At 45.6% G+C, this 23328-nt stretch overlaps 12 protein-coding genes across 12 annotated transcripts; 6 read left to right on the plus strand and 6 right to left on the minus strand.

Moving 5' to 3' along the window:
- Positions 1-26: 26 nt before the first annotated feature.
- Positions 27-2021, plus strand: SERLADRAFT_456877 (uncharacterized protein; the record flags this gene model as incomplete). The annotated part of the gene is made up of 3 exons (XM_007313484.1): positions 27-142; positions 195-1436; positions 1494-2021. The coding sequence occupies 2 exons, from the start codon at positions 222-224 to the stop codon at positions 1881-1883; spliced, it is 1605 nt and encodes a 534-aa protein (XP_007313546.1).
- Positions 2022-2137: 116 nt separating this feature from the next.
- SERLADRAFT_456879 (uncharacterized protein) lies at positions 2138-3882 on the plus strand (the record flags this gene model as incomplete). The annotated part of the gene is made up of 6 exons (XM_007313485.1): positions 2138-2285; positions 2338-2525; positions 2584-2877; positions 2930-3107; positions 3162-3455; positions 3517-3882. 6 exons carry the CDS (start codon positions 2221-2223, stop codon positions 3746-3748), a joined length of 1251 nt encoding a protein of 416 aa, XP_007313547.1.
- Positions 3883-4524: 642 nt separating this feature from the next.
- On the plus strand, positions 4525-6787 carry SERLADRAFT_377969 (uncharacterized protein; the record flags this gene model as incomplete). The annotated part of the gene is made up of 15 exons (XM_007313486.1): positions 4525-4730; positions 4792-4816; positions 4873-4935; positions 4996-5011; positions 5064-5084; positions 5138-5248; positions 5403-5456; positions 5516-5617; positions 5667-5690; positions 5759-5967; positions 6020-6045; positions 6102-6258; positions 6311-6333; positions 6390-6442; positions 6499-6787. 15 exons carry the CDS (start codon positions 4637-4639, stop codon positions 6652-6654), a joined length of 1134 nt encoding a protein of 377 aa, XP_007313548.1.
- A 108-nt stretch (positions 6788-6895) lies between these two features.
- On the plus strand, positions 6896-7818 carry SERLADRAFT_445138 (uncharacterized protein; the record flags this gene model as incomplete). The annotated part of the gene is made up of 3 exons (XM_007313487.1): positions 6896-7046; positions 7101-7451; positions 7507-7818. 3 exons carry the CDS (start codon positions 6930-6932, stop codon positions 7816-7818), a joined length of 780 nt encoding a protein of 259 aa, XP_007313549.1.
- Positions 7819-7884: 66 nt separating this feature from the next.
- Positions 7885-8982, minus strand: SERLADRAFT_456887 (uncharacterized protein; the record flags this gene model as incomplete). Its single annotated transcript, XM_007313488.1, has 4 exons — positions 7885-8419; positions 8474-8544; positions 8594-8630; positions 8858-8982. The coding sequence occupies 4 exons, from the start codon at positions 8861-8863 to the stop codon at positions 8120-8122; spliced, it is 414 nt and encodes a 137-aa protein (XP_007313550.1).
- A 479-nt stretch (positions 8983-9461) lies between these two features.
- Positions 9462-10664, minus strand: SERLADRAFT_433309 (uncharacterized protein; the record flags this gene model as incomplete). Its single annotated transcript, XM_007313489.1, has 2 exons — positions 9462-10333; positions 10388-10664. The coding sequence occupies 2 exons, from the start codon at positions 10662-10664 to the stop codon at positions 9462-9464; spliced, it is 1149 nt and encodes a 382-aa protein (XP_007313551.1).
- Positions 10665-11805: 1141 nt separating this feature from the next.
- On the minus strand, positions 11806-11964 carry SERLADRAFT_377976 (uncharacterized protein; the record flags this gene model as incomplete). The annotated part of the gene is made up of 1 exon (XM_007313490.1): positions 11806-11964. A coding segment is annotated over one exon (159 nt), but the record flags the coding sequence as incomplete, so codon positions are not given.
- Positions 11965-12836: 872 nt separating this feature from the next.
- On the minus strand, positions 12837-13389 carry SERLADRAFT_456890 (uncharacterized protein; the record flags this gene model as incomplete). The annotated part of the gene is made up of 2 exons (XM_007313491.1): positions 12837-13087; positions 13142-13389. The coding sequence occupies 2 exons, from the start codon at positions 13165-13167 to the stop codon at positions 12925-12927; spliced, it is 189 nt and encodes a 62-aa protein (XP_007313553.1).
- A 162-nt stretch (positions 13390-13551) lies between these two features.
- On the minus strand, positions 13552-14252 carry SERLADRAFT_456892 (uncharacterized protein; the record flags this gene model as incomplete). Its single annotated transcript, XM_007313492.1, has 2 exons — positions 13552-14072; positions 14113-14252. A coding segment is annotated over one exon (420 nt), but the record flags the coding sequence as incomplete, so codon positions are not given.
- A 4986-nt stretch (positions 14253-19238) lies between these two features.
- SERLADRAFT_456893 (uncharacterized protein) lies at positions 19239-20539 on the plus strand (the record flags this gene model as incomplete). The annotated part of the gene is made up of 3 exons (XM_007313493.1): positions 19239-20190; positions 20246-20356; positions 20411-20539. Coding segments are annotated over 3 exons (1134 nt in total), but the record flags the coding sequence as incomplete, so codon positions are not given.
- Positions 20540-21448: 909 nt separating this feature from the next.
- On the minus strand, positions 21449-21882 carry SERLADRAFT_377982 (uncharacterized protein; the record flags this gene model as incomplete). The annotated part of the gene is made up of 1 exon (XM_007313494.1): positions 21449-21882. A coding segment is annotated over one exon (223 nt), but the record flags the coding sequence as incomplete, so codon positions are not given.
- Positions 21883-22563: 681 nt separating this feature from the next.
- On the plus strand, positions 22564-23238 carry SERLADRAFT_377985 (uncharacterized protein; the record flags this gene model as incomplete). The annotated part of the gene is made up of 1 exon (XM_007313495.1): positions 22564-23238. A coding segment is annotated over one exon (517 nt), but the record flags the coding sequence as incomplete, so codon positions are not given.
- Between the last annotated feature and the right edge of the window lie 90 nt (positions 23239-23328).

Genomic DNA, 23328 nt, shown 5'->3' on the forward strand with positions numbered 1-23328 from the left:
CGGTTTCATGCGATCATAGTAACTCCGCCATCGTAACGTCTCTAATTGATCTGTTCTCTTTCTTCACTGTATTAACATCATCTACATTTCTTTGACAGCCTATCTTATCGTTGCATGTTTGTACAAGTCTAGCCATTTCTATGTGAGCCCGCTTCATTTTTTGTCTCTATCTTGCAGCTCACTACACTGTCCAGACTGCGCAAACTTGCCCCTTTACCATCATGCCGAGGGTCGATCTGAACTCTCTTCCTAACGAACTATGGCTTGCTGTCTTTGAATCATTGACCAATCCTGGTGACCTCTGTCGCGTTGTGCGTACTTGCCAAAGGTTTCATGACCTCGCCATCCGCGTCCTTTACAGGCACATCGTTTGGGACGACCCTCGTTGGTTTGCCACCAACTTTCCTTATTTGCTTCAACATCCAGAGATAAACAGTGTTCCCCGTTCACTCACTCTGGGGATATCCCAGATTCAGTACAATGGGTCCCACGTTGAGCAAATGGAGAATATCAGAGCTATTGTCGATGTTCACGGTGATCTCCGCCAACCAGGACCCGCAATGAATCACGGTGTCAACTTCGAAGAGGACTACCTGAGTATGGTGAGATCTCGCCGCGAACCCATTTTCGTTGCCTCTGTTGCACTGTACTCCATCGTACGCGATTGCATCAATGCATTTTCCATGCTGGTGGAGCTCAACTTTAAGAACGTCTTACTTCCTAACGATTTGTATCAAATGATACACCAATTCTCGCGCCTGCGTAGGCTTCAGATTGACCATTGTACACTCCCATTGAGTCCGACCCTTATACCTTCGCACCGCAATTTGCCTATCACCGAACTCACTCTTCTGGGTCTGCGCGGCAACAGAGAAGCGAAGGTTCTTTCTTTGGCTACAGCGCAAAATCTTCGTGTCCTTCGCTTTGACTGGACCGCAGCCGTCTTCAGGATATTCACGGACAACTCTGTTAAGGACCCTGTGCCTCCTCACCTTGAGATAATCGACGCCAAGTTTCCCCCTCACAAACGTTGGCCTTCTAATCCAGCGGATGCGGAGGAGAGCTTCATCCAGCCCTTCAAGTCATTTTTGGCTATGTGCCCTTTTGTCACTCGTTTGCACATTAGAAACCACTTCCCCGCCTTCTCAATGACACCCGATATCCTTCCTCGACTCACGTACTACCAAGGACCGCTTTCCACAGTGGCTACAGTCTCTGTGGGTCGTCCAGTTGTAGCTCTTGATATCCGCGATCCCTCTGGCTCACTTCGCAACTTGACCAATGGTTTACAAGCCGTATCAGCGAATCAGCCCGAATTAGAAGAACTGTGCATTTTCTTATATCAATGGGACGATGAAATTCTATATGCGATTACCCATCATTTTACCAACCTGCGAAAAATTCAAATCAGATATTTCAGAGGTACTCCTTCAGAGGTATGGCCTATGAGTATCATTCTTGAAAACTGCGCCGCTGATGCTAGCAACCTATAGGATATCATACTCGGAATGGGCTCAAGGTTCTTTTTTTCCTTACCCCAATTGCATACTGCACATATCTTCAAAACTCTTTGTGACGCCGACGAGCGTCAGAATATGCCGACGCACCATTTTCACCATCATCATATCGTTCTTATTGAGCCGGTCCCTGAAACGGATGAAGATAATGAAGGTGACTATGAAATGTCTAATAGTCATAATTCCACAGATGGAGAAGAGGAAAACGAACTGAAGTCCTTGATATTGGCTTGGAATCGTTATTGCCCTTCCATTCGGGAGATTCAATTATTGCCTGGATTCGTATGGAGGCGATCAAACGAGAAAGATGAGTGGTGCAAGCGAAGGTACAAAATGGCGGAAAATCAAAGAGATTACAACGTCTGAGGTTCCATATCTTCCGTGTCCGCACAAAAATCGGTGTTCGCTACTATTTTCTTGAAGAAAACCCAAAAGATGTACTTATACAGGAAATGTAAGTTAACGTACGTTGTACAGTAGTATTTATATTTCTCGACATTGGTCTGTCTGTACGAATCCTGATAGAAAGGTTGACGCCCCACTGCCACCGGCCGTACTGACTTCCATAAATGGTAAGATCGGTTATACTAACGGTCTTCGTCAGCCCAGCAAGCCCTTGTCGAGCTACTGTGATCAGCGTAGGACAACAGACTTTGATTCTGATCTTAAACCACCTCGAACTTGTCAGTGTCTCCGTGATGCCATGGAATGCAAGAACTGTGAACTGAGACAGAGACAATTTTACTGTGAAAATTGCCTGAGAGCCCAGTAAGTTTTTCATTCCAGCAACCAAACATTACTCATGCAAGAAGCCTTCCAGTCTTCGTGATTTCCGCCTTCAAACACAGCATTTTACTTCAGACCGTGATGAGCAGGTCGCGAAAGCATCGAAAGCTCTACTTGCTGTTGAACCTGCTCGTCTTATCAGGGCTACATTAGCGAGGTCACAGGAAAGAGTAGAAGAATTGTTGGATGGTTTAGCAAAACTCAAGCGCGACAATGAATCCAGTACGTTATCCAGCTTGTCTTACTGACTTGACTACTCAAAGTCACCATTTCTTTGTAGAACGTGATGCTCTTCGCTCTATGCGCGAGAATCTGGCCACCCGTAGGCGTACGCTTTCCGCAGCCAAGCTCTTACCTACTCCGCCACTTGAATACTCCACCGCTAAAGAAACTCAGGAGTTGATGGCCCTGTCAAACACACTGTCAAGGGCTCGGTCTGGCTTAGTCCAAGAGCTTGTGGAAGTGTTCAATGTTGTAGAAGTGGGTGGACGACCACCAATTGGAGGGAGAGCTGGGACCAAAGGGGAGTGGACAATTGGTGATTTGATACTGCCAGTCCCTGGTGATATTCGACGCAAGATTTCTTCCTCTCTTTTCTATTTGAAGTCTCACAATCTGCGCTGTAGGATACCCCCCAGATCATATCAATGCGGTTATCACACACACAGTTCATTTTCTGGGTCTTCTGACATTTTATCTTGGAATTAAATTACCTTTTGAGATACAATGGAGCGGGAAACGCTTCGGTGTCGGACAACCATGGATTGGAGCTTGTAAAGGGACAGAGTCAGGGAGTTGGGCGAAGTTCGTTAATGAGCTCTCGTTTATTCACACTCGTACTAATTTCTTATTGCTTAGATGGTCTGCCAAACATCCACTTCATTTATCCTCGTCAAATTTATCGTCATCGCCGTCCTCCTCCCCTTCTCCTTCTTCACCACCCTCGCCAACTACACCCCTCCCCGCATCTATATCAGACTCCTACACAGAAACAAGTCCATCTTCGCAAAAGTCATTCACAACAGCTTTCGCGATGCTTTTATATAATGTTTGCTATCTTGCCCACACGCAATCTGTAGAGATACCCCTCTCTCAAGCTGGCGATGTTTTGAGTAATTTATGGGCTGTCTGCTGTAGTCCGGATTTAGGACGGCGAGTGGTTTGAATTGAATTCAAGCCAGCATTATTCTTACCTACTAGATTTTTATTCTAGACGATCCCACGAAACGACGCCTCTTCTTGCTCCCCCAACGCCTACCTCCTTTCAACTAGATTTCGCGCAATTATTACAGGCTACTACCGCAAGTCCTGCTTCACGACCTCGGGGAAGAGGTCCAGGAGCTCGTCAGTCTCCCATAGTACGTTCTCCTCGCAGGCAGGAACGTATTCCGGAGGAGGAGGAAGGTTGGGATTTGGTCGATGATGTAGGCGACGGATTTGGTTAGAGTATCAGATATGTCGGCCACCTCATTATCTTCTTTTGTCCCGGGCCGATGTCTTGGTTTCTTTTGTAGCGATAATAACGATCACTGTATTTATTTTAGACATCATAGAAATCGAGGCACGACATGTCAAGAGCAATGGCTTCGGAGTAGCTCTTTAGCATCATGTGTTCTGCACCTACGTCAACGTTTCAGCCGGCTATCAGTAAGAAAATGGACTAGGTTGTTGCTCCCGTAAACTAGGTATGTTTGATAGGCACTTTTATATCATGCAACATACTGAAAGCAGGTATCGGCTGCGCGGAGTGTGGTGTGTCTCCATTTTCGTATCATGAATCCTGCGAGCTCGGGACACTGTTTAGCCATAAGCATTCTTCTTTATCATCATTCTGAGTTCTGAGTGCAATTACGACACAAGAAGCTATTGCGGTAAGCCCGGACCTGTTTTGCCATCGCCATTGAGTTAAAGCCTGATGCAAGCTGCTTACAGGAGCACAGAAAATCGCGGAGGCCCGCTATTAGTTGAAACTTGATTCATTCGATAGCTACGGGCGAGCCTCCAACAAATCAACGTTCAGTCATGATAGCAAATGTGAGGATTTTATTTTCTCGAGAACGGACTGGCCTGACCCCCTATTCCCCTCAATAAAGCACCTGACGATGTCATTGACTTTTCTCACGTGATCGTCCAGGCATGGTCGGAACACGTCGCGTCGGGCGGCCGTCTCGTGTGAAACGGAAGTGAAGACAAGCAGCTGACCCAAAGTATGCAACTAAGTGGGGCCAGAGACATGACAGTACTCCTGTCTTATGACCTTGCAGTCATTGCTGGGATTTATATCAAGCTGACCACAGTATTCTGGAACGTTGCTCCATCATTCATCATTCACCATGCGCGCAGTTGTATACGATAAACCATTCACTGTTTCAGTCCAGGAAGTAGAAAAACCAAAAATCACACATCCTGATGATATCATTGTGAAAGGTGAGTCTTCATGTGCTAGACGATAGTCGGCATGATGTAACCGAACTTTGCATATTGATAGTTACCACAACATGCATTTGTGGCAGGTCAAGAACGTTAATACTGTTCCATGGTCGTGTTGCTCATGATGATACAAATCCAGTGACTTGCATATGTACGAAGGACGTACTGGCGCGCAGCCAGGTATTGTCTTTGGCCATGAAAAGTACGCTCAAGTCGAGCAACCATTGATTCATTAACGCTAACTGTCACTCGTGCTCCGTAGCATGGGAATCGTTGATGTACGCCGCACTCCTTGAGAGTTCTACTCCATTTTGATTTGATCCCATATAGGAGGTTGGCAATGGCGTTGAGGTAGTGTTATCTACTCAACAGAGCAATGAAACATGAAATTCACCATGCACTAGCTTCTCAAGAAGGGAGACCGCGTTGTTATGCCTTTCAACGTAGCTTGTGGTCGTTGTTTGAACTGCGAAGAAGGTAAGTCTGCATTTTGTACGCACGTAAATCCAGGATTTGTGAGTAATTTTATCATACCAATGACACGTGCTAAAACCAATTATTATAGGCAGGAGGGTATGTTTCTCTTCGTATGTTAAGTATGCACAGCTGAAACCACTACGCACCCTTCAGAGCATATGGGTCAGTCATATGACTACTTGTAAGTTAATGACTAAAATGTTTCCTAGTTATGTTGCCATGGGACCCTATCAAGGAGGGCAAGCTGTATGTATTAAGGTTGACATACTCCCATTATTTCACTTGTTTTAACATGTCATCACCAGGAATATGTAAAAGTTCCCTTTGCCGATTTTAACGCGCTCAAACTGCCGCCTGGAAAAGAGCATGAAGAAGACTTTGCCTTGCTGGCGGATATCTTCCCTACAGTGCGATACTTCCAGTTCTTCTGTCTTTCTGGTACTAATGCACAAGCAGGGATGGCATGGTGTCGAGCTGTCGGTAAGTATTCCATCACCGAAGACGCTCTGATGAATACTCATTCCCACTCCCGTATGCTATCATTTTAGGGTTTTCGACCTGGAGAATCCGTTGTGGTTTTTGGTGCAGGTCCTGTCGGCCTTATGGCAGGTTACTCAGCCGTATTACGCGGAGCATCGGAAGTATATGTAGTAGACCGAGTCCCTGAACGCCTTCAGAAGGCGAAGGAAATCGGCTGTATCCCAATTGACTTCTCGAAGAGTGATGCGGTGGAACAAATCAAAGCCTTAAGAGGAGGGTAGGTTTTTCTGACCTCTTACGTTTCAAAAGTCTTTTAAAATCTACCTTAGGAGGGAAGTAGACCGCGGCGTTGATGGTGTGTCCTTCCATTTTCAAAAAATTCCTCATCGCTGCCAGCTCATGTGCAATTAGCTGTCGGATACCAAGCTACTAGTGCTGACGGAAAGAGCGAGAAGCCAAATGCGGTGCTCGAAGCGTTGATCGCAGTTGTGCGACCTACTGGCGGTCTAGGTATCCCTGGGTTATATGTTCCCAGCGACCCTGGTGCTCCTGACTCTGCATCTGCTAAGTGGGTCATGTTTATTTGTTTATGTTACAGTCGCTGATCATTGGATCCTCAGGGGTTATATTTCCTTCCCGTTCGGTGAGCTTACATTTTCTTGCTATTAGGAAAGGTGGCTTGACCTAATCATAATGCAGGCAAACTATTCGAGAAGGGGCTGAGTATTGGTACTGGTCAATGCAATGTCAAGGTGGCTACACCATGTTGGATTTTCTTATCTAGAAAATAACCTATGATCTCCCTTAGTCATACAACCGATACTTGCGTGATCTCATCATTGCAGGAAAGGCGAAGCCTTCATTCGTGGTCTCTCATAACTTATCATTGGAAGACGCTACTAGTGCGTACGAGAAGTTCGACAAGAGGATCGATGGATACACCAAAGTTTTGTTACATCCCTGAAAGCTATGATTTGAGATTTTTCATAGATTGGAAAGACTTTTCATTGATTTTGTAATCCGAGCGTATCTCTACCGACCAATGTCATACTATTTCTTTTCATACGAGCCCGTGAAATAATCTGAATATATACCGCAATTTATTGCTAACGACGACTCCCAAGTTGTTGCACGAACTCGAATATAGCAAATTTGCACAGCCACAATTTCCATCCACAATATTTTAAGTTCCACCAGGCGGACGCGGACTGTTCAAAGTTCCAAGTTGCTAGATATCGGATGCTGCCAACCTCCCCACGACCCGATAGCTTAAAAGAAAAGGAAGATGGTCACAGTTATATGAAGAAACCAATAAGCGCTACACAGTCTATTCCTTCGTGGTTGCCAATATCTCTGGTACGTGTGCAGATATAATTTTATAGTATATAACATACTCACCAAGTTTGCCAGCTTGCTGTGACGAGTGCAGCACTCGTGGTCCCTGTTGTACTCCTGCGTCGACATAGAAAGAATACTGCTACTACAAGTGCTCTACAACAGGCATCTGCTCCCCCTCGAAGGAGTGCAGCTATTCCCAACGAGTTCGCCAAGTTCAGGCCCGCTCAAACGTCGAAATTTCCACCAGGTCCTTTAACTAAGGCTCCAGTGGAAATTGACCGACACCCCAGCAATGACAATAATGGAGATTTTTTCAACGCCCCCTTATATACATTGAAAGCATTCAGTATCGCTACAGCCCTTGTCAGCCTCGGTGCAGCAACATCGATATGGGGAGTGAAGACATTCTTAGGGGTCCATGACGTGAGTGCCTCTGGCCTATCCAGCCTCCCGCTTTTCCGACAATAAGAATTTCTAGACCAAAGAGTTCGCAGATCAAATGCGTAACACCCTTCTCACCAAAATGCCCGTCCTATCATCCAGGATTCATCGGGCATTCTCTTCTGAAAACGTCGGTTCCACAACGTCTCATGCCAACGATTCCAGCCGTGTAGAAGTGGAGTGGAATTGGCCTGACGCAGAAAATCGATTAAAAGAGGCTTTCGATAAAGGAGGATTTTCCGGTTGGGCACAGGCTGCCTTGTTAGAAGTTGAAGCCGAAGGTCGTTTTGAGCAAGCAAAACGACACATAGGCAAAGATGCGGATAATCATACCACAGCCTCTGCTTAAGAATATATTTCCAAATATCCAGCACTGATGTCCATGAATATGGATTTACTAACCCTCAACAGATTTAAATACTAGTGCTAAACATACCGTACGGGGACAACTTAATGCTTTGCAATAGATTCTGCAGAATGTTCTGCAGTCAGGGGTGTTTGGATGGTAGTTCCATAACGGAAGGCATGACGCATGGTATGTTCATGTTGTAGGCATAAAAAATGCAAAGGGAAAAGATAGGGAAAACATGCAGCGACACGACATCCAAGCGCCGGATACCCCCTCAGATTTTGTTCCTCCGCACCTAAACTCATGCCTTGGTAGCCTTGGCCAAAGCCTTCCTCACAACGTCCCTACGCTGCTTCTTCAACAACATGACCGTAAACCGCTGGAAGTCGTTGAGCGACCGTCTCGTCTCCATAGCAGCCCTCTTCTTCGCCCATGATGAGTTTTCCCATTTGGTAATAGTGGCTTCCTTCTCCAACTGCTTCTTCACAACACCTGAACCAGCTCCACGAGGCAGTCCCTTCAAGGCGAGAGGGGTGAGGGTAAGGTGGCGGTAAGGGAAGGCCTGACGGGGCACGCCAGTGGTGGGACCATCGATGATTGCCTGTAGACACGTAGGTATATGCCTGACGCCCCGAGGTCAGATAACGAAACTCACTCGGTTGTGGTCGATGATTTCAGCAATAACAGCAACCTTGCCGGCGTAAGGTCCACTTTTAAGGAGGACAACTGCGACCATATAAGCGACATGCATGATGACTCAACGAATGCACCATACCTCGTCCAACCTCAACGAAACGCTTGAAATTTGATTGCTGCGAGAGATAAGTTGATTTTAGTATTCATTCCAAGTACCGGTGTGGAGATTATGTCGCAAATCGCAGCCTTTCCATTCAATCTTCCGCCAATACTACGAAGACCCCATCTAAAATTTGGTTTTGCCATCCAGCCAAAACACCTCTTTCTCGATTACAAAAAAATCCATGGATAACACGATCCTGTGCAGATCGTATGTCTTTCCAGCAGATAAATAGCCACTCACACTCATTAGGATTTTCTTGAGGGGTGCCGGACGTCGTCTTCTATGTCGGTCGATACCTTAGGCGAAAGTGAGTTTCGTCGGAGTTTGACGCGGGCTTGTCGCAGCACGTGGCTCCATGTGACCCCGACTTCGGGTTAGGAAAGGTCTCCGCGCTAATGATGACTTTCTCGAAGGCTATGTTCAGACCTTGCGAAGAAGGTTTATACGTCGTGTATACGATCCCCATCCTCCTGTTCTTATAGTCAAGCTCGCAAAGGCCGTGCCATAACTCTGCGAATAGTGAAACACAAATCTCCATTTCAACAGGACGGATGCTTCGACACCAAAGGATATTTCAACTTAGGTACTATGCTCGACCGTGGGCCAGACTACGCAGACAAATTGTATCTTTGTACAGATTATGACTTACGAGGGCCTCTGGATTGTGCGTATTTGTGCTGAAACGCGTAAAGCATCGATAACTGAGGTGGGTCCATATGGACCTTACAAATCACAACATGTAACATTCAACAATTTGGGTATAGTATGTCTATAGTACATATCTACAGATAACGAACATCCATGATGTGGCAGTTATAGTACATGCGCCTATTTGGCAAGGGGATCAATGGCAAGTAACAGAAATATTAGAGCGGGTCCGCACTGCAGATGCAAAATTTTGAAACTTTTCCTCATCTTGTTCGGCTCGCGCATGATTGAAAGACTTGTGAGGAACATGGCCCAAAACCGGGTCAAGGTGGGTGTAGCCTTGGCTACCTCTGTCAACAACGATCTCCCGAAGCCCAGTAAGCTCCTGTTTCAGGCGCTCCCAAATACCGGACCACGATCTTCCCCCCTTCGTTCCGGAGTCATTGATGATGTAGCAGGAACAAGAACGTAGTTCGAGTCTTACGAGTGAATCTTTGTGGCGGATTATGAATTCTTCGATGTTCTCGGATGGGGAGTTGTGATCAAAAACAATATTTTCGAGCACGAGTGACTGTAGAGCTGGGTAATGGGATGCAAGGCGCAAAGTGGGGCTAAAATAGAGTCCCCGAGGGCTGCGAAAAACTAGAGATGTGAGATGGGGATTTGAAGGGGGTAGCAACGGGCTGAGGGAGCTATTTAAGCTCTTCGACCCAGACCACTCTCCCAGTTCATTGTTGGCAGCAACAGAAATTGAAAGGTGCGAGAATGATGTTTCGACCAGAGGTGATGGAAAATTATAGCATTTGGGCGACATCAAAACTATGTTGTTCAGTGTTAACGACTTTATGGGAGACGTCTTCATGGAGTAGTAGATTGCATGGAGGACTGCCAATTGACGGTTTGTGAACCAAAAAGGATGTTCCCGGACCTCAAGTCCTGATGGAGTGATGAAGGCGGGCCAAAAGTTGAGCGTTACGGCGTCAAGATTGATAAATCGAGACAATTGGCAAAAGAATTCTGTCAAGCTTTCCTCCAGCTCGGCTATGATCTGAAACGTATCCAGTGAATCTGTAAACTATGTCATAGCAATCCTCAAGCCATGGTAAACAAACAAATTCCTACCATCTGTTGAACGGGGTGACAATGGTAGACAATTGCAGCTGCCATCTCGATAATCATATACAACCTCTCGAACAAAAGGTGCAATTTCCAAAGATGCAAGAATGTCCTGGCAGTTCTGTACGCTTTTCAAACTGTTTCTAATGTGGAGTTTGCGAAAGACTTTGGGTGTAACCAGCTCATGGCATGTGACATTTATGCCGCGAAGGGACAGGAGGTCTGCCACTGAGGTTGTGTTTTCAGCGATGGCGTCCAAAAGTTCGACAGGAAGATCCTTCATTTTGAGGTCAAAATACGAGATATTAACAATAGCTGATAGTTGACGATTTGGAAACACTGGCGCAAAGTGGGGGAAAGTTAACGAGAACCGAGAGAGAGACCCGTGGTCATAAAGACAGCCAAGCCCTTGTCCCTTTTTGTACCCTGACTGCACATTTCCTTCCCAAGTTTGATCCCGTATTTGTCCAAAGAGTTTCTTACGTACAATAGGATTCAGAATAGGCAGCTTATGACTGTGTCAATCATGCTCCCGGACAGGGTGAATGAACTAGCACTCTGAGTATCACGTACTTAACCCCATTAACGGACGGTGTTTGTCTGATCGATATCCACGGACAGGGTCCAAATGTTTGTTTGACCTTTTCCAAGACTGGTGGTGATGGAGTGGTGATGGGCCTTGTCATGTTATTATAATAGGACTCACTGTGACTGGATGGCGGTGTGAGTCCCCTTAGACTCGAAAACCGTTACAAACCCCGCGTCAGAATTCGAACATTTACCGTGGCTAAGCGGTCTTCAGTTGCCGGCGGTCACAGGAGCATACTTCCAGAAACCTCAGACTACTAGTACCTTTAGGACAAGCGCTCTGGACCACTAAGAGCCCACATATACGTGACATAGACTTGATTTATATCACCATAGCTAAATTGAACCCACCCTCTACGCCCAAAGTCTTGATATGTCTTCAACGTTTGATGACTCTTGTGACAAATCTATTCAAGAAGAAAGCTCCAGTATTCCGAAACCTACAATGTGTATTCGAGATCCACCACAACTTTGAAAAGGTACTTCAGATATATCTACCCACAGGCATTGAGATCAGATAAGTACTCTTTTCCCGTGGCCGAACATACCCGCTGAGGCACTCCACAAACTGATTCAGAGATACGGACAAATCAATAAAAGCGCGGATCTCCAAGGCGTTCTGGGTGACTTCTCAGCATTTTCATATTCCCAATGAAGTTTGCTAACCAAATTTGCAGACACCGTCTGACGTGGTAATCGTTATGCACAATGCGGTAATGTTATATCGACGATGCCAGCATTAACTGCGCATGACGTCTGTTAGGAGGCTTTCACAGTAAGCAGCTTTAGTATGTCAGAAAAGCGTTGACTCCCCACGAATTGTAAGTGGACATCCTTCACCTGAGATCTTTCGTAAGGCATCCCAATAACTCTGCGCAGACTCCCGTCACATTACCCTCCAGGAAAGCATATCTACGCCGTTTGTCCAGAGGAGCTTCATTACTAGCTGATGGGTTTACTGTTCCGTTCCAAGTTTTTTCAACCTCAAGATTTTTACCTCTTTCAGTATCAGGTGCAGTGCACATTGATATGTATGACAAGTCTTTGTTCCAATCACCATGGAGCTCGCACATCCCTCCCAGGGCTAGGACAGATTGGTAGGACACCGTATCATTTCCGCTTGCCGCCACGATGATATCTTATCAATCGTCTGCAGTGGTTTTTATCGCCATTTATTCTGCCCCCGAATATACTTGGACTTTACTGCTTCAGTCAGGTATATCACCTTTTAAGTTCTAATCTAGTGATGGACACTTCCGGTGACTTACCACACCTTAAGTCCGTGTTAAAGATCGAACTTGTCACTTGTCCTGGTTATCCGGTTGCAGAATTCTGATATTATACTGCGCAAATTATATAAAAAATGCTGCGCACGGTACTGCGTATCAAAAAGATGAACGGATTTATGTTATACAAGGTCAGCAAGCTATCGTTCGTATGAAATGCACTAATAAAAGCGACTTTCCTCGGTTCTGTGGTGGACGCAGGTCAATTCACATCCTTATCGCAATCTCATGACGTTCTCCATCTGCTATCCATAAATAGCGGTCAGCTAACGACCGGTACCCTGACTGTCTCAGCTTCATCCCCGACCTTAACGTGAACAGGCTTAGTAACTACGGAATCTATCGGCCTTCGATATTCTCGAAATCGCTTCCAGCTTCCATATACGTTTCTTGGTTTCACTAGTGATCATCCATATCATCACTTTACCTGTCTCTTTATCTACTGTGTATAGGTTGGAAATGTTTACGTGTTCGGCGTTCGTGATTATGTTACAGAAAGCCCTCAAACATCTAGATGTAACTGTGGTGTCAGGTGTGGCGGTTCAGACCAAATGCCCTACGAGCCCCTACATTTAAAAAAGATACTGGGATAGAAAGTGGAAATCATAGTGGCAGACATGGACTATTATAAAAATACACCGTTATGATGATATATTGATGAAACGTTATTCATTTATCCCAACACCGCCGAGAACAAATCGTCCTTGGGGTGACTCTCTTGTAACAGCTCGTGAAAGGATTGCGCAGTGAGTTTTGCATCCCACACGTGCGCACCTGGACAATGAACCCTTTCACGTTGTGCATTTGCCCTTTCAATAACGTTACATATCTCCTATGTATGGCCTATGATCATGATGTCCAGCCACATTATACGGATAGGACTCACGATAGCCCATCTTCTGGCCATGGCATTATGTGTTAACCAAAAACCATATCTGGCAAGCTCGTATAGTCTGGCTCGCCATGGTAAAAAGCCAGCCACGCTGGAAACAGAGGTACCATAACAGGTCGCCCGCAGAAAGAGAAGATACAAAGCCCTACACTGCGTAACAGATGTCAAGTTTTCCACAAAGCCATACGCTACTTGAAGTAAGGCGCGAGGTTTGATGATACCTATTGCAACGAGATCACCGTAAAAAGCAGCTGTACATAGCATTTGTGTACGTATCGGGTCAAGGGAATCGGAGACTGACTCTAGTCCAGTCTTCGTGGGCAGGAAACTGTAGTCGCTTTCCAACTTGGTGTTTGATTAGCCGAAGCGACAGGCAGGTCTACAGAAAATGTGGCGAGCTTACATTTGCCCAACAGAACTTGATAGCCTCTGTAGTAAAGTGTTCCACGCCTTCCTGAAAGTCTCGCATGGCACCCCAGTTACCCCATTGAAGTTCAGTTACAATGTCGTGAACCAGCAGAGCCACGGAACGCGAATAATTAATATTTGCCATTCCTGCAAGGAAGATGCTCTTCGATGTCATTTGAACGTGATACTTATCGGTGCGCGAAGACAGAGAATGTATAATTATGCGAGCCTCTTGATTTATTACCGACGGGTGGCACGTACGAGGAGCCATGTGTTGCATCTTGTGGAAGTATACCTGTAATCTAGCATCAAGAGTGAGTCGAAGGATGGAGCTTCCAGGAGGCCAAATCGCGGAAGAGTTTTGGCCTGAAGGATTGATGGGAACATGTTCTCCAGAGCCTGGCAGTGGCGCGCTCATCCTCGGAGGTGGGCTTGAGAAGCAAGGTCTCAGCTTCGCATGAGTAGTAGGTTTGCCTGGAAGCACATTCCAAAATATGTTTTTCGCATTCGCATCTCGCTTGATGGCTGGAGTAGATTCCCTAATACCCGTGCAGAACGAGGGAGCTTCCACAGCCTTCCGGTGAGGATTTTCAGGATTTCTAGCGATGTTAGACACCATCACTGTCAAAAGCTTGGGGATGTCGCGGAAGGTAAAGATGGAAAGGGAAAAGAGAGGGAAACAAATCGGAAGATATATACTCAAGCCCAGAAGGTCCAAGTGGTCGCATTGTGGCAGCTATCTGGCCACATCGAGATCATGAGTTGTCCGAAGCAGCAAAAGTAGCCAAAAGATTATGTCATACGGAATTCAATTATCACATATGTTTATCATCTTTTTCCCTTGCATCCACGAGATTGCATCCATACAGTTTCCTCCTATCACCTATCACAATCCATTCCGAGTCTGCCGTCCTCATGAGATTGTGTCGGTGAAAGGGTGATTTTCAAAAGAAAAGAAAACATCAGACGATTATCCATGTTGAAGCAATGGGCATCGCAAAATGGTAGCATCCAAAAATATTGAAAATTCGAAACCGTTGGGTCCAATTAATCATGAGATCTGCATGAGACTGAGAGAAATATTTAGACGACCGCGAAAAGTCACAAATCACATGACTGTGATACTTGGATTTTCGAACCCCGACATAATTTCGTAGTGCTCTTCACCTCCCTCAACATGTTCTTTCATGTCCCCTAGATGCGGTTATCCCCATGCTGAGGTTTATAAACCATTCTCTTCTCTCGGCTATTCAGGATACAGATACAAAGAAACGAACTAGAAAATATCGCTACAAGTTAGATATCAGGATCAGATTCTCCAAAAATGGCCTTTATTATTCTCATCGGACGCTGGCTTGATAGGGTCTTAAACCTGAAGAACGTGGGCGTATAACTAGGATGTGGACGGACGATATATTTCAGCACGATTATCGAGAAAGCTCATGTTGTAGCTGTGAAGTACGTGTTCGGAATATCATTTTCGGATGAAGCATCACAGCTACCGCCTTTTCATCATGAAACGTCGAACGCTCAAAGTTAAAGTGTATAAGGACTGAGATCTGTCATCGGTGGTTCCTAGGTGTCTTGGAAGCTATGAAGTCCGCGGAACCCATGTAGGCAATGCAACCAACTAGAAGGTCGGATCATGTTTACGTCCCAAGATTCTTCTTTTAGTACTCATGTAATCCTCCAGTTGCGTGCACTCCGCTCCTTGCATGCCCCAAGCTATCTCGATCATCGGTGGTCATAATATGCTACGTCTTACTACAGGTTCTTGACGACTTCAATCAATTGTACAATCTCATTCACAAGTATCTCCGTATTCTTTCTTGGATGGTGACTTAAGTAGATAAGAGTTGAAAGTATATGGTGGAGTTTCGATGGATAGAATCCAGGCTGGACCGGATCCATAGTTTAGCCCTGAAGGAAATCTCGATACCCCTCCGACCGCCTCGGAGCCGACTTTGAATGGTACTCATAGACCATACTCTCAATCAGCCTTCGTATGTCTTGCTGAAGATAGTCACTGTGGCACCAGACTAGTTCTTATAGCCAGCAATCCTAAGTTATGGTCGATGGCGATAACGGTCGTTTCTCCCCTTTCGTAGTTGCATGGCTATAGCCCGGGTATCGCCATCAACATCTTTGCCACCAAAAGTCCCTGAAAAGCCAATTCTTGTCACTCATGTGCAATTGTCCGGGAGCCTTGTCATCCAACATTGGATGTCGCTAGGTCAAGCTTAAACCCTAGAGAAGCCCGCCTACTGATTTTTGACATAGGTACGGATATTAGGAGATCAGCTGCGCAGGCGAGAAATGTTCCTCTTTATCAGAGTTACTTGACTAGTTTGGCTTCACCCGAGCAATAGATGTCTTCAATCTTAGAACATCTTCGACAACTCCTTATCACTAGTCTCAATCAGGAATTGCGTACTCTGATATATCTATTCCCCATTGACAAATTTCATCATAACTCAGCAAGGGCAGCTGTCTGACCATTCATCATGACCTGCATTAGGTCAAGGTCCTTTTTCTGTACTGCATTTTGTTCATATTCTGATTATCTAGTCCTGGGATCTCTCTCGGAACGATCCTCTTCCGGATTCATGGTCTGCTTATAAGAGACCAGAATCTCATGATTATGGAAGAATATGAATATGATAAGAAACATGTCAGGCGTTGTTGGGGGCGGCTATGGTGAACACTATTGGCACTACTAGGCCTATGTATATCGTTACAGTAAGCTCGTCTTTTATATCAGCAAATATGCTTACCTTTGCATCTTGACCCTGACGACCATCCGTTATCTTGAATTTCTGCATTCGCGGTCTTACAGGCGTAAGCCATCTCTATAATTGGATACATGGACTGGTAGCAGATGTTGCTAATTCCTTGCAATTTCTACTGGAATTGGAATCTCTCATGGGACATGCTTCAAGACATTCTGTATCCAAGTGGTCATATTGGTGTGCTATAAAATTATGTCAATGAGTACTCTGCTTATATCTTTTGGTTCTTAGATCAAATGTGTGAAAGGTTTTTCTCGGATTCCTTTCGTGTCGGACGGCCCCTCATTCACTGAGTAATATCTATGTATTCTATATGTTCATAGAACAGTGATCATCGATGTACGGTTTTTTTTTTAATTTCGTCAATCGGCTTTGCGTAAGTTACATTCACTGTTAGAAAACGAATAAGCTAACTCTCACTTAAATTTATAGCTCGTCGCAATTGGATGTTTTGTCATTTGAAGAGTTTTTTTTTGTGATGGAGTTGGGAGGGCTAATTGATGTTTGTATCTGCAGGAAAGGTTTATCGACTGTTAGAACCCAGTTAACGTCGTCTAAGCAGTAACTCAAAGCAGCACTTATCTTTCCTTGGTTTTCTGACAGGAAAGGTCTACTGAATGCATCACAGTACGTATCCGCGAGTAACCTTACGCAAGAGGTCCTCACATTGCTCTTAATAGTGAATATGTGCGCTCAAACTTAACCCTGTGCAGGTGATACTATTGAACTTGAAATGATTTGTTGAAATATGTAACCTATGCAGAAGGGCCTTAACGCATGCTTGGAAACCTCCGACATTGTACATTCGGAAGCTGAGCTCTTGAAAACCGAATCGACGGATGAGTTGAACGAACGAAGGACTGCAGCCATACGCGTTGGATCCCAGCCCAAGCACTGACAAGAGAAAATAAAAATCCGTAAGGACAAGGTTTGTATCAGGCCCTGCGAACATTGTGGACATTTAAATTGTGTGGAAGGTTATCCTTATAGGTACATCCGTTCAGATGATGCCATCAAACTCGAAGTGGAGCACGCTAGAAACTCGGACTATGGCTCACCCCTTTCAACAGCCAATGTGGCACTGGCAGCTGATTTCAAGCTAACGTCTTATTCCACGCTCCAAGTGGAAAGCGTTGGTCTATTTTGCCACATTAGGGATAACACGCTGCTGAGCTGGAGGGAAACTCGGTGCAGATAGATGGGATTTTTGTCTACGTCAATGTACATCAATGGCGCGTTGACTGAGGACGTCATCCACGCAACATGTACTGTCATATGCTACATTGGTGTGTGTTGTCTATTCTTGAGTTCGATTCCGTTTTCAGTCGATTGACAATTCCATTTATTATTGATCAAGGTCTATTACTACATTAAATCCCCAACGAAGAGAGTTAGAGATGCTTTGTTCAAGACCATATGTGACGAAACCAATGCCTTACTGGACACTGTCAGTGAAGTTAGCCACACCCTAACTTTCAGGCACTAATGTCAAAACTAGGAGGTTACCCCGCCAAACCCTCCGACTGCTCAAGAATTGAATTCAGCCCTCGGGACAATATGGGGGAAAACAGATTTCAACAGGACCCTGGTTTCAAATATTGAGGAGACTAGTCTGCACCTCCTGATAAACTCACTGAAACGCATGCTTCAGTTAGCAGAAATGAAGCCGTGTGCCCTACGCGGAATAGAACTACTTTTTCTCTTGGCCCATTTGTCACGGGAGTAATCTTGAGGTTGGTTTGTTCTCATTGCCGATCTTTCTTTCATGTTCTTACTTCGCGTATAGAGAGTTACAGCTGTCTCTGCGGGTTCGAGGTAAGGAGTTCACTGTGTTTGTCATTTACAACCTTTGTAATCGTCTCTTGAGACCTCTGCAGTGCCGATCTTGTGAATCATTTCAAAATTGTCTTCAGCTCTGACACTGAGAATGAGTGGTCCACTGTAAAGTTTGAAAAGACTCACGACTTTATGGCCACGAGCGATCTGGCCAATGCAAAAAGCGCAGTTTATGTACTGCAATGCATCCGCACTCGTCGAAGGTTGCGTTACTGTGTTCTCCACGTGGGTCTATTACGTTGGGGTGCGTGCGTACCTCAATTTAATTCAAAAGCCTGCCACTCGCAAAGTAGACCACGTTTATTATGAAGCCTTATCACCCCATACGACTATCATTTTGGATATACTAGGTGATCTCCATCCAAGCCAACAACGCTTCTGAAGACCAACTTTCAAGAAATATTTGGTTATCCACCCCATCACAGCAACGCCTCACCATCCGACAGGTCGTAAGGGTCCAATGTTGTGTATGGACTCTCGCATTCGAGGAATGTTTAGACAACTGAGGGTGCAATAGATGTCACAGCCACTCAAAACACCCACCAACGAATATAAGGTGTGCCGGAGTTTGCATCTACATGATATCTGTTCCTCACGACAAGCCCCTCCCAGGTCGCCAACCTTTCCTGCACGGGCAATTAATGGGCTCTTGTAACAATTCAAAGTTCTAAACATGGTCCAGAGGAGATTACAGATGACCTCACACAGAATTTCATGACGTGCTTCCAAGGGGAAACTCTTGTGGTGTATTTGGTCCATCACACGTACATCCCATGTCAGAATGCCAGAAGAACTGACGCCGTCAGGACAAAGGCAATATATGCCTACACAAATGCTGTCTTAAAAGGGGGGAGTCCCAAAATGACACTACCATAAAAATGGGTTTCGTCTGTTAGTTTGTTATCTTGTTACCTTGGGGTGAGCAAAGTGATAACTCATGAGCAGTGAGACTACAGTTTTGGGTTTACCATTGCGCCCTTGGATGATAATGATGATTTTTGAATTCGTGTCAAATTCAATGTGTCCAAGGAACGAAACAAAGAGCATGAGCAAAGTGAACGAATAGGATGCAAGTTCAGATTTCGGTACTTGTATAGATGTGTACATGTAGGACTGATGGATTTGATTGGATATAAAAGGTATGAAATGCCGTTACACAAACATCTATTGTCAACGACGATGGCGACTGCTACTGTGATGCCACGGTCGTCATTAAAGGGCAGGAATACCAGTGTTTCTGTCCCCAAGGGCCGTCCTCGAAAAACTCTACATTCTGTCGACACCAACATCTCATCATATGATCGAACAGATCCGTTCTTTGCATTCAATGTCTTGCGCAAACTCTTGGGATCTTTGCCATCCAGGATCGGTGGCTGCCAATACAAGCTAACGCCCGAGGAACATAAACTATCTCTTCATCTGCTCACCATTGTGGAACCCTTCGTTGGGCTTTCACCTTCTCGTCGGACTCTCACACGGCAGCCAACGGAAATCCTCGACTCCATTGTCTTCCACGTTGACGAGAAGCGCGACCTTTTATCGTTGGCTCTTTCCTGCCACCGTCTTCATGGCGTGATTTTCCCTAGGCACTATGACTATCGCGTCATTCGCTGCAAAGTTAGTTCTATCAGTGTTTGGAATCACTTGATCGTGAACCGGTCGCTGGCTCGGAATGTTAGGAGACTAGAGATTCTTGATGAACGGTCTACAGAACCTGCATCTGTACCGTCAGACATTTTGGTTTCAGAAACGGATTTAGAGTCCACAGACGACGAGTTGGGCATGCACGTCAAGCAAGAGAGGTTCCTCGTTTCTGCTTTGACCAAGATGACCGCGCTCCATTCCTTTTCTTGGTCATGCAACCATTCGCCCATTTCTATTGATAATGTTTGGCCCACATTATTGAAATGCCCATCTATCAGAGAAGTTGAAATCAACGACAACCTTGTTTTCAGCGATTATAGCCATGGTATTGATGGAGTCCGCCCTAGAAATTCTCAAAAGTCAATTGTGAGTTGACGTTACAGTTACACAGAACTGTTTATATAACCAAAACTTTGGACAGTTACCCGAGTTGAAGACGGTGGCGTTACGGTCGACTAAACATGTCTATGGGTCAACTAAAACCCCCCAACTTTTACGGATATCTAATTTATTGACCAATTGTCCCAACCTCGAGGTGACTTGCATATCTTGCACATGTGGTGGTTTGATGCTAATCTTGACAATAAAGTCGCTCGATATTGGATACGAGCATCGTCGTGGATCAGGGTATCAGCGTCCAGTTGCAGACGATTTCTTCCTCTGCTCTCGTTGGTCCGCTCTTCGCTCTTTGTCGCTCAGCAATTTATTCTGCTCCGCAATTCACGGTTTGGACGCTGCTGCCACATTCTTGGCTTCTCATGTAAACCTGGAAGTTCTCCACCTCGATTTTGGAGATGGCATAGTAATCAATAACAATAGCACTATGTCCCACGGGTCTCACCAGCTGGTCCTACCTCATAATTCTCTGCCGCGTTTGCGCGAATTGAGATGCAGCAGAGACGTTGCTACTGCCGTGCTCCAGTGTCCATGCGATGTTCCCCGCCCACTTGAGTCAATCAAATCGGTGAAGCTTTCGGGTTCGGGTGGGGACCAGCCGTTCTTAACCAGCTTGAAATTAAGCGGAGGGACCGTCAAGCGATTTGAACTAGCTGGTTGGAATGATATAGAGGATATTAGGAAGTTGGTTGAGTGCGTACCGAAACTGACCTGGTTGGACGTGGGGAAGAAGGGCAATCCACAGCAACGTGAACATAGCAGCGGCAAGACCTCATCCACCTATGCTGTCGCCACCAATGTCGTCGAGTGGGCGACAGTGCTTGCACTCTTGGCGGAACTATCAGCATTTCATGGCGTCAAATTCTTTTATGAAGTATCTTCCTTGACGCTCTCCACACTGTCATCTTCATCTCCCTCTTCGTTGTCAGCGTCAGAGCTAAGTAGGGTCAGGAAGAATGAGAAAATAGCGACTGTGTTGGCAAACAAGTGCTCGAGACTTCGTCGGGTTGATCACTGGGAAGAGACAGCAGGGCCTGCAACAAAGGTCATTGTATTAAACAGGGATGGCGGAGATGTGAAATGGGACGTTAGGCGGGTAAAGACATGATGAAACATGATGACATGATGAAAGTAGTCGGTTCGGTATTCATGCGGTCAATTCGCTCCCCCGGTTATGCTTTTGCTTACCAATTTACCGTACTTTTTTTGTTTGCCGTGCCGTGGTCAGATTCAAATACCCTCGTTGTGATTTTCTGTACGTTACACTTTAGTCCCCGTATGCACCCTATGCACCGTTGTCAAACTACTTTGAACTTTTCCGTGTGATGTTGCCTTCCACCGTATGGATTGTATGGTTTGTCCTGCAGTTGTATTCTGCTGGCGCACGTCTGACGTTGAAACATAGTGCCTGTAAAATGTGTCAAGTAACCGAGAAAGATGATAGATGCCGGTAAGTACGTGGGGAACACACACAAGGTTCGATGGCAGTAGGTGAGTACATGTGGTAGAATTTCTAAAGCACACATGCTGTCCTGCCTTAGTGCGCTACAGAAGGTCCTGGGGGTCTTTGTTGATGCAAAGATCTTGTGCAGTGGCGTTCGATCCCGAGCTAGAATCGTGATCGAAGTGTCGAAAAAAAAAAGTGTATGCTTAGAGTGTCTCTATAATATCGCGAGAAAGGCTTTTTCTATCGATACGAGACGGGTCCAGCTACGGTCCCGTTCCCGTTATACCCTGCAATTATTATCCGTTAATTCGGTGGAAATATCACAGTGCCGGTCTGACGTTATTGATATTCATGATAGCCGCGCAAACAGGTCCGCAGCATTTTTCTCCTGGCTTCCTTCATTAGGAACCTTGAATCAGGTTCGTCAGCATCACAATGAGGGATAAACGTTGCCCAGTGGCTGGTGCGAAGGGACCCATCGTGCCATCCGAGGCGCGGCCAATATCAGTCACAGAAGGAGGAACATCCATACGTACCTTTCTCTATCTACCAATATGAAAACCGGACCTAGCTTATTTTGCAAAGCATGAAAATACAATCGTCAGATGGCTGATGGGCCGGCCTATAGTTCCTTCCGTGTTCACTATTATAATTATCCAGAAGATTGCAGAGAGTTCTGGAAGCCTGAAAGGCAGCGCAAATATAGCAGGTGACTGATGTTTTTCGGTGTCAGTTGTCGCCTCGAGCTTGCAATGCGTGTAAAGCCGAACTATTTCGTTCGGGCTGTATGTCAGCTAATAATCAGGGTAGAGACCTGGGACCAGGCTATTGGCCTCGAAAAGTAACAAAACCAAACAGAAGGTGTGCGAAACAGAAAAAAGAAATTTCATTTCTTGATTCATTTAGTAATTAGATGCCGACTATAAGTAGCCGTTAAATAGCCGTTTCTGCTGCCAAATCCCCGGAAAGTGCACCCTCTAGTCTGCAGACATGCTTACGCTTTCTTCACACACAAAACAGCGAACATATCTATCGCGAACAGCCAGGAAACAGTGGCATCTGCCTGTCGAAATCATTGACCTTATTACTTCCAGCGTTGATCGTCGTCAAGACTTGATATCTTTCGCTCTCTCATGCCATGCTCACAAACAGGTCGCCATACCTCGTTACAGCGAGTATCGCATAATTCGCTCTCCTCTCCAGTCTCCCATATGGGCACATCTTGCAGCACGTCCTGACCTGGGACGAAATATCCAAGTACTCGATATTCTATGTGATCATATCTCGTCTGCATGCAGACCACATCGCGTTCCTACCACCTGGGTAGACCCATCTCATGCTTCATTGACGTCCGCCACAGATGTGACAGACGCATTTGTCAACGCTCTGCGCTCAATGGAGTCCTTACATACGTTCTCGTGGGCCACGGACTTCAAATTTCACCTAGAGTACGAGCGCACATTTGAGGAGAATATCTGGAGTGCTCTTCAGCATAATAAATCACTGAGACACGTAGAATTCTCCGATCCTTCATTTCATCGCAGCTTCTATCACTATGACAACTTTCACCGTTCCGCAAATCCGGTAAGTGAGCGGACCATTATCGTAACACTTTGTCCATGCTCATACAGCTATCTATGTATCCAGCTTTGGGGTTTATC

This window comes from Serpula lacrymans (genome assembly GCF_000218685.1).
Source record: "Serpula lacrymans var. lacrymans S7.9 unplaced genomic scaffold SERLAscaffold_2, whole genome shotgun sequence".
Taxonomy (NCBI): domain Eukaryota; kingdom Fungi; phylum Basidiomycota; class Agaricomycetes; order Boletales; family Serpulaceae; genus Serpula; species Serpula lacrymans.